Source organism: Vicugna pacos, chromosome 35 (assembly GCF_048564905.1).
Source record: "Vicugna pacos chromosome 35, VicPac4, whole genome shotgun sequence".
In the NCBI taxonomy this organism is placed as follows: Eukaryota; Metazoa; Chordata; class Mammalia; order Artiodactyla; family Camelidae; genus Vicugna; species Vicugna pacos.
Window position 1 is genome coordinate 13,139,860 of NC_133021.1, and position 14,590 is coordinate 13,154,449.

Sequence of the window (14,590 nt, forward strand, 5' to 3'; positions counted from 1 at the left end):
TTGCCATCTCACTTCAGTTTTCCATGATTTGAAAGGAGAGTGTTAGGTTTTTTTCCCTTAATACACTGTTGAGGAGAAAATTGGGGGTGGGAGGGCAGAATGCTCCTTAGTTCTCAAACTTGAGTGATTTCAGACCCAACAGCTGTAGACTCAGAATTGCTATTACAGAACCGAGCTCACTCGCTGAAACTCCAGAAGCCTCTGCTGTTCTCGTGGCTCTAGGATTCCAAGTAATCAGCAGCGCTGGGTGAGCAACTCTGCGAGTTCACAGTGAGAGCAGGGCCTGGGGAAGACCCCCGAGTCACAAAGGGTCTGGGAAATCATTTATTATTTTTTCTCCCTCCTGTGTTGTCTTCAGTGCCCATTTCACTGTCCAATACGATCTCCTGCTGATGATGTGGGGAGAGGGGAACGGTTGAAAATCAGTGTCTTTGATTCACAGGAACGTTTAAGTACATGTTTGTGCCGGGCCCTGGATCAGGGCTGGGGGTGCAGAAATGAAGGCGATGGGGTCGCAGCTCTCACTGAGTTAGCAACCGGGAAAGAAGACGTCTCAGGGAACAGAAAATCATGGGACCCTGGGGCCACATAATAAGCAGAGGGGGTCACTGGAGCCTGGGAGAGGACATCTGCTGTGGACCGTCAGCAGAGGTGGTGAAAATGTGTGGTGACCCTGAGCGAGGCTGAGGGGAGCAGGAGTGAGTTGTGGGGGTGCAGGAGGATTGTTTTGGGGGGTGAAGCTTGAACACAGGCATGGAAGCAGGAGTCGTCTGTAAGAGGCCACACCCACAAGTCACCCAGCTGAGCTGGTTTCCCTCTGACCCACCCAGAGCCCCATCCTGATCCTGTGTCACCCCTCTCCCTCCCCTCCTCTCCCTTCCTTATCTTTCCCTCCCATCTGCCTGCCTGCCTTCCTTCCTTCCCATTTTGTTATTCTGACTACTCCTTGCCAAAAACCTTTTACAACGGATGTAGATTTTTTTAATTACATCACATTTAACTTACAGTCAGTTCCCCATATCCGTGGAGCAGGTGTGAACCCCACAGATATCTACCAACTGTATTACACCGTTTATATCAAGGACTTGAGCATCCTTGGACTTTTGTGTCCTGGGTGGGGAGGGGAGCAGGTGGTCCTGGAACCAATTTCCCACGAAGACCAGGGACAGCTGGATTTTGCTTTGAGTTGTAGAATTTGCTGCTGCATTTCAAGTCTCCATTATTAGGGGAGTGGAAGTGGTCCAACTTTGCAGTTCCTCCAAGACCACTGCAGACCCTTTACGGCATCCTCCATGACCTAAAATTCTTGCTCCAAGAGCAGGAGGCAGGCAGTTGTTTTGTTTTTGTCTTTTTTTGGAGTGATGGACGGGGGTGATGGAAGAGCTCCTTCCCAGGCTTTGCAAGAATGAAGACTTTATTGTAATTTCTAAAAATTGTGTAGACCCTCCATGATGGTAAATGCCCAACTAATATCTTTTGCTTGAAAATCTCTACTAGTATCTCAAGTTCCTCGGGACTCACTCACAAATGTAAATGAGTCTGCATTGTGCTCATCACGGCAGCCTCTGCACGCATCTGTAAGACGGTAGAAGACGTTTACTTAGTCTGTAGACAAGAGGTTGCAAAGTGGGGGGGCTGTGGGCTTGTCCGAGCCCACACACATATTTTGTCTGCCTTACACAATGTTGGTGTGTTGGTTTTGCTGTTGTGATGGTTGTTTCAACCTGCATCATTTCCAGTATTGGAAAGCAGTCAACTTCTTAGCTAGAGACCCACTGCCCGAGTCCTCCTCTTTTACAGCCTGGAAAGCAGAAGCTCTGAGAGATTATGTGACTTGCTCTGAATCACCCAGAGCTGGGACCAGATCACTGGTCTCTTGGCTTCCTCCCCAGATCCCTTCCATCACGCTGAGACACGTTCTGGAAGACCATAGCGGTGGTTTCTTTTCATTTCGCCTTCTCCCCCTTCTAGGTGCCCCTAGTTTCCATGAGGCAGGTGTCCAGTGCCCCCTAGGAGTTGTCACACCCACTCAAGACCCCCACCAAGGCTCTGCATGCCAGTCATTTCCTTCTCCCCTCTCATCACAACTCCCTTAGCACAAGCCGATCCTAGACAAGTGCAAGGACCTAGCTCATTAAGGAATTTCATAAACTCCAGAGTCTATGTAAAGGCACATTTAATGTGAATCATCTCAGCCTGTGTCATCGTGAAGAAAATCCATAAGCTCCATCTGGATAAGAATCCAATTCTCACCTGGCTCCACATGCGGTAATATCACAACATTAAGAACACTCGCCGCAGCCGCCGGGTCTGCGGAAATCAAGGCCCTCCTTGCCGTCCTCAGGAAGATTGGTCGCAACCCTTTCAAAGAGAAAAAGGGCCCCTTACTCCGTTCAGCAGAAGAAATTATCTTTTAAAACTCCAGATCAACAGTGATTAGGACAAAAAGTGATGTAATGAAAACAGATGACATTAGGAAAAATTGGAAAGCAGGGAAGGAAAAAGCAAGTAGGTGGTCAAGTTTAAGTTTACCCTTAGAAATTGATGGCAGGTCCCGCTCTTTGCTAGACTGAGGGGCTGTCTGCCAGGATGCCCTAACCCCCTGTACATGGACTTGAAAACCACTGTTTCCTCTGAAACGAACCATGGAAACCATAGGTGGTGCTTTTTCTCTCTTGTTCCTGTTGGTCTGGGAGTTCTCGTCCTCGAGTCATGTAACTCAGAGAACGCTTGATATTTCTGCCTGATCAGTGTATGCGGCTGTGGTTCATGGGCAGTTTTTCTCTTTTAGGTTCTATATCGAAAGCATTTCATACCTGAAGGACAATGCCACCATCGAGCTCTTCTTTCTGAATGCCAAGTCCTGTATCTACAAGGTAAGAGCTTCTTCCTGTTCAGAGTTTTCCACTGAAACCTGAAAGTATCCTTGGAAGCTAGGAATGCCAACATGTTGCCCCAGTGCAATTTCATTGATTAGTAGAAGAAACGTACAAACTAATTCCTTTAAATGAATGAGAACTCCATGAGGCTGACGCTATCAAGGGCTAATAACATGACTCTTTTCCAGTCCCATCTCTGGGTTTTGGCTCCTTGGAGGTGTTCCTTAACTTGATTGCAGGGGTCTCTTTAACTTGGCAACTGTGACAAAAAAAGGGAAACCCAGACCAGTATGACAAATGCACTAAGTCTCACAATTATAAACAAACCTCTTATAAACAAATGCATATATATTTGACCATTTGGGGATTTTCTAGCAGCATCTCTGAAAGGGATGCTATTGGCACTCAGGATGGGACAAATTTTTTAACTGGCAAAGTTTACCATGGTAACCATTGGTGGGTGTACAGTTCAGTGGTACTAAGTATGTTTACCTTGCTGTGCAACTGTTATCACCCTCCATCCACAGAACTCTTTGTCTTACAGAACTGAAACTCTGTACCCCTTAAATAATCCCCCCCTCTCCCCAACCCCTCAGCCCCTGGCAACCTCCATTCTACTTTCCGTCTCCCAGTATTTGACTCCTCTGGGCGCCTCCTGTAAATGGACTCATGCAGTATTTGTCCGTTTGTGTCTGACTTATTTCACTTAGCATGTGCTCAAGATTCATCCATATGGTAGCATGTGTCAGAATTCCCTGCCTTTATATGGTTACTATGCCATTGTATGTAGTTACCACATTTTGTTTATTCGTCCATCCATCAGTGGACACTTGGGTTGCTCCCACCTTTTGGCTATTCAAATAATGCTGCTGTGAAGATGGACTTATAAAGATCTATTGAAGCCCCTGCTTTCGGTTGTTTGGGGTGAATGCCTGGAGGTGGCGTTGCTGGATCCTATGGTAGTTCTATTTTTCATTTTTTGAGGAACTGCCACATTGCTTTCCATAACGATTACACTGTTATATTCCCACCAACAGCACATAAAGATTCCAAATTCCACACATCCTCGCCAACACTTGTTATTTTGTTTTTGTTTTTTTAAAATAATCGCCACCCTAATGGTATTAGGTGGTATCTCGTGATTTTGCATTTCCCTGGTGATTAGTGACGCTCTGTGGCCATTTGTGCATCTTCTTCAGGGAGACATCTATTCAAGGCACAGTTCTTAATTGAATGAGACACTTGCACTGTATCCAATTCCCTCATGTGCTTGTGGTGTTTCCTCTCACTGGATAACCCAAAATTGTTACCAAGTCCAAACTCGTTCTGCTCGTCACACAACACGCCGATAAATCAGGAGACAAAGTGTTGGGGCAAGGAATAGCAACTTAATTCCGAAAGCCAGCAGACCAAGAGGATGGCAGACTAATGTCTTGGAGAACCATACTACTCAAATTAGAATTCAGGCTCCTTTTATACTAAAAAGGGGGAGGGGATGTGGTTGGTTGTTGCAAACTTCTTGGTGTAGGAATTCTTTGTTCTTGTAGCTGTCCATGTGGGTAAGATCATGGTATCCCTGTAAATCTCCACCAAAACAAATGTTATTTTCCATTCTGCAACTTGTTATCTTTATAGGAGTGCAAAAGCGTTAATATCCTTAAATGTCAGAGCCTTGAGAATAGACTCTCCTGTCTCTTTCAGGCTAAAGGCAACATTCTTTTCTAAAAGGTGCAGAGCCAGCAAGACAAAGTCTAGAAAACAGGGCACAGTGTTAAAGCCAAAGAAACAGATCTAATATGGAGTCAGATATGTTCTTTTCTATTACAAAATGACCACAGGCAGTCCCCAGCATACACCCTGTCCTTGGGGAGAGGGTTTTGCAGAAGACTCCCCCAACACAACTAAGAGGATGTATTTAAAGTAAATACCCACTTTGCCCCCCCCCCCCAGCACACCCCCTACCATCTCACGAGCTCAGCCTTAGGTCAGCTCATTAACAGCCAGGGAGAAGGACAGCTGATGCTCACTGGCATCATGGCAGGCCTGGTGCTGAGTGCTCTCTGCACGCTGTGTGGCTGATATTCCCAGCATCTCTGAGAGGAACACCATCCTTTATCCCAGTTTTCCCTGGGAGGTGCAAGGCGGTTATGAGATTCCCCCGAGGTTGTGTATCTACCAAATGGCAGAGTCAGGGCTGAAGCTGGCAGCCTGACTCCAGATCAGAGATCTCAACCGCTGGGCTGCACTGCACCCTGGAGGGCAGATTGCCCACTCTAAGGAGAGCTTCAAAGCCAAGTACACCTGTCCTAAGATGGTTAGTGGCTGTATCCCAAGGAGTCCGAGGAGATCCCTCTGCCTGTCTCCATATTTAGCTAAACCCAGTCTGGAGGGATTGTGGCAGCCTGCCACACGTTGAAACTTGAGAGCTGAAACGGTCTGTCGGCCGTCGCTTTTCCTCATGGAGGCTCCTTACCACATGCATGGCACACGTGCGGATGTTCAGAATAGTGGTGAGCGTGGTAGTGATCGGATTCGAGTCTGTAGAAGAACCTCACTTGGTGACAGTTGCTGAACCAAGACTGAAACTGGGCTCAAACCCAGAGCACTCATTATGTGGGGGTTTTGCTGAATGGAGGAACAAAGACACTAAATGTGGTTCCAGAAACTTGCCAATTTCCTCCTCTCGCTAAACCCTCGTTTTGTCGTTATACAGAGGAAATAAAAATACCAACCTTACTTACCTCATAGGTTGCAGGCATCTGATGGTTTTGGTTAATCAGTGCGAAAGCACTTGGAAAGAATTCAGGAATAAAAAGTGAGGACCGTCCACCAGGGGGCAGACTTGGGCAGTAAATGCCTGGAACGTCGCTGACAGGGAGAAATCAGCCTCAACCCAGAGCAGGTAGAAAGTTGCCCCAGATTGTGGTCATACAGGCACCGGGGTTAAGGGAACGGACTCGGCTTCTCTTGGAGTTGTTCTGTCACAGATGATCAGCTGGAGGTGAGGACTTAACGGCTTTTGAACATCGTGCTCACAGGGGGCTCCGAGACTAATGGGAAACAAAAAAAGAAATGCCCGGAACTGCGTATTACGGTTCCCCCAGTGGAAGTGGTGACGCGTTCGGAGCCGGCCACGTTTAGGGCCCGGGTGCCACGGCGCCGGCCTGCCTGCTGCCCTGGCTGGTGTGTGCCCTCCTGGAGCCCCAGCTGTCTCTTCTCAGCGTCTGTCAGGGAGCTGGTGAGCCGTGGGAGCGAGCCAGAGAAGGCTTTTCTGAACTTTACACGGGAGGCAGAATCGTGTCACAAGGCCACCTGTCACCCTCCCGTCAACAAAAATAAGATTTCCATTTGCAGAAATTGACACTTAAGAGTCTATTTTAAAAATCCCACATGTGTTGTTTGAGGCCCACGAGGGAGATGGAATCATCAGCTCTGCTGAGGGAGGAAGTTGATGTTGGAGAGGTTGAGTGACTTAGTCAAAAGAAAGAACCAGAAGTGGTGGAGCAGGCTTTGTGCAGCTGGAAATCTGCAAAGATGGAGGGAGGCCCCGTGGCCGAGTGACTGTGGTTAGGGGTTTAGATCTGGGGTCTCACACACCTGGGTTCCCTTCCTTCCTCTGCCTTGTAGTAACTGCATTAAATGTGGGCACCTCTGTGATGTCTCCAGGCTTGATCTTCCTCTTGGGTTGAACATGGACCCAACCCACCACCTTCTTGGGAAGATTAAATTAAGGGAGATAAACGTGAACGTTGTTAGCTCTACGCTAGGCACATCATTAGCTCCTGCTGAGGTCTAACTGCTTGCTTGGAATCAGATCCGGGTTCATCTTGGCTGTGATTTGCTCTGTGCCGCCCACACTGCCCTCTGGCACTTTGGAGGCCTTGAGGGGCCCGAGATCGGTGCCCAACACAGCCTGGAGATGATGCTGACACCGGCAGCTTCGACTGACCCAGTGCCCTGCCTGAGTCTCGGGGAACGATTCCTACAATGTTCCAGAATCTAAGTTGTTCAGGTCCAGTAAGCTGTTTATTCCAATTCCTCCAAGTCCTTATTTCACTCACTTTTTAACACATTAACATTTACTGTTATCAAAGTAATGTCTGATGTAGTTTAAAAGTCAGATGGTTCTAAGAGGCTTTGTATGAAAAAAAAGCCCACCGCCACCCACCCACCCCGAGTCCCACCGCTTCCAACAATTTTAGCTGTTTCTTCTGGCATTTGCCCCTATTTCTGAGTAATTGGCACAGGGTGTTACTCCTTAATTTGTCCATTTGTTGAATTCCTGTCAAGGTAAGTGAGGACAGAGGTCTCCTCTACACCCACGCACGTTTTCCCAGTATGGTGAGAGCACAGCTCTGGGTGGAAGCCACAGCCATCCACGTTACATTATCATGACTAATCCAAGTAGCAGCCAGTGGTTGTGACTCCTTTTTTAAACAACCAGTTCTTTTACCTAAAGGTAAGGGTTGCCGTGCTGTTACTTGTTTTAGTTTGTAAGTGCCCATCTTTTTTTTTTTTTTTCTCTCTCTCTCTTTTTGCAAAAGCACCTACAGATTCCCAAATGCCTACACTGCTAATTTCCGTTGCCTCGGCTAGTTCATCCTGTTCTTCTCTTTGGTTTGGGTTTTGTTGTTGCTGCCTTTGTGGTTTTTCCTGGGACCTCCCTCCATCCTCTTGCTCCAGTCTGAACCTGGCCTCATTCGCAGCGCTCAGCCCAGGATGTCCCTTTCCTGTCCTGTCTTTCCCTCACCCCAGTTCTGGAGTGGGTGCTCTGCATCCCAGATTCCACGTCTTCCTGTGTTTCATTTTATGCCATTGTTTCCCTGGAGAACATCCTGCAGTAATCCAGAGAAAGCATATGTGAGAAGTAAAAATGGGTCCTTGCATATCTGAAAAAGTCTTTATTCTACCTTCATATCTGATTAAGAGTTTCTCTGGATCTGGAAACATAGAATGACTTCTCCAGGATTAGCAAAAGGGTTTCCTCAGAGTCTCTGAGAGTTGTCCCAGAGATGTCTGCTTGTCCCTACGCTGTGTGTGGACTCCCCTACCTCCACCACCACCAGCGGGATCTTGTAGGGTTTCCTCTTTATTCCTCTCCATCTGAAATTTCAGGATGGTGTGCCCTGAAGTGAGTCTTTGTAAATCCACGAGGCTGTGTATTTGATGGGCACTTTTAGTCTGCAGGTTCGTATTCATCTTCAGATCTGGGAAATTGTCATATTTCTTTGAGCGTCTCTCTCTGTTTCCCTGCACTCTCCTTCCAGACCTGTTAATAAGCACAGCCTCCTGCTTTGATACCTGGTTTCTCCTGTTTTCCATCTTTGTCATTTTATTCTACTTTCTAGAAGGTTTCTTCAATATTATTCTTAATTTCTGCTATAGACTTTTAACCTTGGCAATCACTTTTTTTTAAAGGACAGCAATGTGTGGTTTTTTTTATTGTATTATTTAATTATTTTATTTTTGGCAGGGAGATAATTAGGTTGGCTTATTTTTGGAGGAAGTACTGGGGATTGAACCCGGGACCTCGTACACACTAAGCATGCACTCTACCACTTGAGCTATACCCTCCCCCTTGCTACCATGTTTTTAATTTCCAAGACTTCCTTCATATTATCTGATTTTTCTTTCTGTATATATATATCATCCTATTATTTTCTTCAAACCTAATATCCTCTTATCACTCCAGTAATGCTAATTCTTGTGCATGTTCTGTTTCTTTCGTTTTTGTTGTTTTTTTTTTTTTTTTTTGTATTTATTTTGGTCTGTCTTTCATGCAGGAGGCTCTCCATCCGAATTTAAGAGTGAGACACTTAAAAGCTCTCAGGGCCCAGATGGGGCTGGTCCCCTGGTGGCTGTCCCTGTGGGGTATCCCAGTGGGAACCCCCAAGGATCAGTGTTCGGTGTCTTTTCTCGTGGCTCTTCACTGTCTCCAGAGGAGACTCTTCTTACTTCCTGCCTGGGATGTGTTCTCCCACGTCCAGGGTTGGGGGAGTCGGGGCTGCAGGTGGCCTGCACTGGGACGTAGACGTCCTTTGCATCCCTGAGCTTGGTCCACCTCATCGCGGCTTCCTGTGCATCTTCTCCAGAGAGCAACCTCTGATCGCTTCAACAGCACAAAAGTGAAGAAAGATGTTCTGTTTTGTTTGTTCTGTCATTTTCCCCAAACCACCCCTGCCACCTCCCACCTTCCATGGTGCTCTCACCAGGAGACAAAAGCATAACTTCTCCTTGCTTGAGCCTCCCTGTTTACTACCAGAAGAGCAGGAAAATACAGTCACAGTCTGTCCAAGTTGCAGTAGAATCTGGCCAGGAGCGAGCAGGGCTCTAATTGTCTCCTGTAAGTGGAGCAGGAGGAAGCACAGAACGGGGTCCCAACACCCCAGGTGGCCAATTCCTCCAACAGCATTTCTGTTGTGTTTTCACTCACTAAGGGGACAGGCGGGTGATGGAAAGGAAATTGATGCCCAAGGGATGGCTGAAACTCCTTTAGAAATGTGTGTCTACTTCCGAGGAAAACTCCCTAGACAGTCGGCCTGGGATGATGTGTGTTTCCTGGAAAGTAACACGGGAAAGCACAGCTCTCCTGCCAGGCTTTCTGTCTGGTCGTCTCTCTCTTTGGATGTGACTTCCTGTGTCAGCTGGAGAGGCCCATCTGTCAGCCCCGAGGGGGGCAGTGGACTTGTCGCACTAGAGGGCATGATGGGGTGGACATGGACTTTAATCTCAGCACTTTACTCAACTACCAGGCTTGGGTTGGATCCTGCCTGCTTGGAGTTCTCCACTGACAAAGCAAGATCGCTGTCAAAAATTAGTCGCCGCAATAATTTTCGAAAACTTTGCAAACAGCGAGTGCTAGGTCATAAAGTGGTCGTTTTCTTTAATTTTTAAAAAGAAGGATGCCCTTAGATTATAGATCTTGGAGTTATAACTCTGAGATCCAGCTTGCAATGTGCCTCATTCCTTCGGAAAGACAAGAAAATAGGCCCCCATCTTGAAGGACCTTGCGTTGCTCTTCAGTTCCTCATGGGAGTAATGTGATCCTTCCATGATTTAGGCTGGGTCGGGTGAGGGGCTAGTCGTGATAACCAGCCACGCTGTTATGAATCGCATGTGGATCTGAAGGGGCTGAGAGTCCACTCTTTAAATATATCCATCACATTCCAATGTTTGATCTCAGCACTTGTCCAATAGTGATAACCAAAGAAACAGGACCCCTGGTCACCATCTGAAGATGGACGGAAATGGGTCCCTCCTTGGGTTGGGGGAGAAGTTGACACAAGCATCTTTCTGGGTGAATTTTGATGATCACCTCCCATTGTTCTAGCACTGAACTAAGATGCATTGTCAACGCTCAGTGAGTTGTTTTTAACTGACGATTTTCCAATCCCAGAGCATGAGGATTCACATATTTCCTGAGAAATGACCAAGTTGGGAACCTGTGTGTGCCCACTAAGAGCAGATCATGTCAGGGGAAAAAAAAAAGCTTAAAATTCCTCCCTTCTGTGTGCTGGGGGGTCTTACCCAGCCCTCTGTTCCGAGATGTCCCCGTACTGAGAGCCTCATGTATTACTGAAGTTCAAACGGTCATCCCTGGGCCACATTTGCTGTTTAGGTCTAAAGACCATCACTCCCGCAGAAGTTGAAATAAGCAGTCTTTACCCAAGATCTTCAAAGAGGTTTGCTAATGAGCCGATGATATCATCTTGTCTGAAGACAAGAGAAGCAAAGCCCAGAATCAGGTTCCAAAGGACAAAGGGATCCACATAAACATTCGCCTCGGACGTACAGAATCCTGATCCTTGCCTCTGAGATTGTTGCCGGCTGTGTGTGCGGCCCCGTGTCAGAGGGAGGACGGGGAGGAGGACAGAGAGGTGCCTTCGTCTTTGTCTCTCTAGAAAAAAGCTCACTTGGACTCATCATCACGAGTGTCCTCGTGACCTCTGTCCCAGAGATTTCTCAGGATCCGGATGAGGGCTGTGTGCAGTGGATGGCAGGAGAAATCCCCAAGCCACAGAGTGAGGGAGTGCCCCAGACAAACATGAAGTGACTTGACTGATGAAAAACTGACAGAGGGCTAAGAAAGAGGAATTGTGCAAGATCACATGGATCCCATCCTGCACCCCAGCCCCCGATTGCCTGGGGCCACCTTCGCGTAGCCATTATGAGTTGTGCAATGAGGCGGGGAGGTCGCACGGGCGCAGGGAGGCTGAATGTGGGCGCCAGGATCTCTTTGGATGATAGACACGGTGACTGTGCACACACGTGTAGACACACACACACACACACACACACACACACACACACACAAGGCTGCCCACCTGTAAAATAACATGTGTCTTACTAAAGAGTCCTATAAATTCTAAAAAATGCTGAGGAACAGAGACAAAATTGCATAGTTCAGATGCTCTATACCAGTTTGCACCAGTGAGCAAAAATTAACAATACAGACCTGATATTTTTCGTGTGTCTAAAGACCTTCCAAATCACGTCTACATTTATGCTTCATTGGACTCAGTAAAATAATTGGAAAGGAAATTGTTACCCCCATCGTACTGATGAGGAAAATGAAACTCATAGAGCTCCCGTGATTTATTTACTCGACATCCTGGAGCTGTTGGAAGGCTGGAACTACAACCTGGAACTTTCAGGTGAGAGTAGACATGACCTGGAAGAGGATGATGAGAAACTCTCACCTCTAGTTGTTTTGTGAGTGAGAAGAAAGGTGCTTACGGTCGGTGAGGATTTATTAGGAAAACCACTGGGCGGCCCCGTGAGTCGTTCTGAAGGGACTTTGGGAAGGTCGTTCCCATTGGAGTCTTCTCAACCTGCCCTGTGGTTTTTCATCTTCTTTTCTGTCGTAATTCTCTCATTAATCTTCTGTGAAAGTTGGAAGTTCCCTCATTCCTGACCATGGAGGAATGCTCTTCATTAAGATTCTCAGTTGCGTCTGAAGACCACCACCAAGTCCCTCCAAGTGAGGGGTCACGAAGGTTCCCCCCAGCTCTGGGACTTTTAGAGACCATCCCTAACACTTACTGCTTGGGGTTCCCAGGGGACTATTCCTTTGGAACCCTTGGGGACCCTCAGAACAGAGATCTTTCTGAGAACCTTGTTAACCATGATGCTGTTGATCTATGACCTCGGGCCTCTTCCGTCTGCTACTTAATCACCTGGGCTGAGACAAGGCTGAATCAGAGACAGGGAGGCCATCCTCCCCAGCCCTGTCTGAACACACCCGCACACACCTGCAGACTCGCGTTTGTCCCTCCAGACCCTGTTCAAAGGATCAGAGAAAGCAGCACACGTTCTCCAATGGTTAGTAAATCAGAGGTCCAAAGTACGCATCAACTACGTGACATCACTCTCCCATCCATCTTCATCCCCCTCTTACCGACAAGTCTCAAATGAAACAATCCCGTGCCCACCAGACCACCAGAGAGCCCCAGGGAAGACCAGCGCAGCAACAGCCCTGCGGATGCCCCTTCTCACACGGCTCTGAGAGCACTGGGGGCGCGGGGGGGTGTCCCATGTCCAGCCTTTGGGGGTGCCGAAGGGGAGCTACACGGACATCCTCCTTGAAAGGTCTTCTGCTCCACCTCATCCTCAGCCGAAGGAAAACCCAGCGTCCCAGGAGAGTACGCACTCTTTGTGGTCTTGTTCAGTTTAGTTTTCTGCTTGAGCAGTTCGCTTGAAAGAAGCCAAATCTGGGTTCAAGAAAAGCCCAATGAGAAAGAGGTACAGTCATCTTTCTAGTGTATATGTCAGGCACCTGGAAACACCTGCCCCTCCTCTGCACGGGGAACCCAGCTTTCTGGTTTTGAGGTACAGCAGGAGATGTGTGGTGTGGGCAGGATGTTTAGAGCTCTGTTCCATCGCAGGAGAGCGTTAAAGATAAAAATCACCTGGGTGGGCCAGGTATAAATGGGGGAAGGTATTAACAGGAGCCATTAGGGAATCGGGAAGAGACTGCAGGGTAGGAAAGGACTCGCTTCATAACCATAACATCTCTCCCCCCTCCCCCACCACCCGCACCATTTCTAGGCTGGTTCTTATAAACATCATTTAGATCTCTGTGTGGACTCCTCTGAAGAAAGACAATGCAATGATTCTTATTTTTTTTAATCTTTTCTTTTAAGTAAAAAAAATCGTTTTGATGGAGGTACTGGGTGTTGAACCCAGGACCTTGTGCATTGTAAGCACATGTTCTACCACTGAGCTGTACCCTCCCTGCAACACAGTGATTCTTGAACTCAAGAAATATTCAGTAGAAATTGTGAAAAGTAGTAATGCAGCTCCCTTTTCCATGAGATTTTGCAAGAGTGGGGGATGTCTGGGCCACCTCGTTCTTCAACCCTTTTCCCTCTTACTAGCCACGTTCTGACTCTCCGTGTTTCTAATACCTTCACTGCGAGATGGCCATGGTCAGAGAAGGTGAAAATGCACCCCAGTTAGAGGTGCTAGCTCCCACTTACCCTGTGGTGAGAGAGAACTCGGATAAATCAGGTTCCATGTTTAAATGTGCATCTTTGGTAGCTTTGCTCTGAATAACAGTACCCAGCAGTTAATATTTGCCACCCAATTAGCATCCAGCATTCCTCCTGGAGCCGCAGCATGGGCTGCGTAAAATCAAATAAAATAGAAAAAGACCACCGTCCGCCTCCCCCACCTCTGCACCCGCTCCCCTCAAAGGGAGAGACGTTTCCATTTAGCAGATGAGTCGAACAATGAACTAAAAGCGATGTTCACGCTGAAAAGGGTTGTTCCCGCTGGTTGGTTTTGAGTTGCACGTTAGGTGGCCTCTCGGATGTTAACTATTCGCCCACGGTTGACCGCCGCCTGTGACGTGGGTGTCAATGTTTGACAGACAGCGCGCATACCGATCCCCTGCCAAGTACACACGAGCGACTTCAGGAAATCGACTGGTGGGAATGGAAACACGTCTAGTGCGAATAGACATGATCCACTGTGGAAACCCTGGACGGTGTTTCCCTTAAATCGTGTTCCCTGTTAAATGATTTACATCCTGATGGGAGCTGGTGGTCCCAGGACTGCAGTTCCAAGCATTCCTCCGCATCCCAGCACTGCCAGTCCGCATGAGCTACAGCGGCCAGCCGGCTCCTTCAGCTGATTTGATGTAAGGAGTTATTGTCCCCGATTCTTCCATGTCTCACAGTGGTTCTCTTAGCCTCAGCTTCCAAGGTGGTTCAGTAGGAAACTTTATTACCCACCTTTGAAATTCCTTAGCCAGAAAGAGCCTGGAAGATAGCTATCTCTCGGAAGAGAACAGTCTCGCTTAAATGCATTGTTTTGAATTACAGGGTCCAGTCCTGGACCACACAAAAATCATTAGAAAATCCATGAATCTGAGTTGGGTTTATATTTCAGAGACAAGCAACTCTTGCTTTAGCTAACTTTGATGCTAGATGTGGCTCCGAGACTACATTGGCTCAAGTAGAAATGTCCACCTTTCTTTTCTCTCCCTAACATCACTAGATCCTACAGAGAGTGACTGGGGCACAGAAAGTTAGAACTGAGACAGACTTAAAACCAACATAGCTGAGCCCTAATTGATCTGGGGGGAAGCACCCCCTGCAGAAGGTCAGATGCTGGGCAAGAAGCCACGGTGGTTTCCAACCAAAATGCCACTAAAGCCTTGTGACTCTAGGCGGGGGGAGGCCCCTTGATGGTTTTTTACTTCTGTTCTC

At 47.6% G+C, this 14,590-nt stretch overlaps 1 protein-coding gene and 1 non-coding gene across 10 annotated transcripts in view; one reads left to right on the top strand and one right to left on the bottom strand.

Moving 5' to 3' along the window:
- Nucleotides 1-14,590, top strand: part of FRMD4A (FERM domain containing 4A) — a 441,493-nt gene that overhangs the window by 326,087 nt on the left and 100,816 nt on the right. For all 9 annotated transcript variants that reach the window (XM_072955338.1, XM_072955337.1, XM_072955343.1 and 6 more), the window contains exon 5: nucleotides 2,792-2,876. In XM_072955338.1, coding sequence (XP_072811439.1) covers nucleotides 2,792-2,876 — 85 coding nt within the window. The remainder of the gene's footprint in view (nucleotides 1-2,791; nucleotides 2,877-14,590) is intronic.
- Nucleotides 13,040-13,112, bottom strand: TRNAC-ACA (transfer RNA cysteine (anticodon ACA)). The gene has a single exon. It is a non-coding gene; the product is annotated as a tRNA-Cys (tRNA).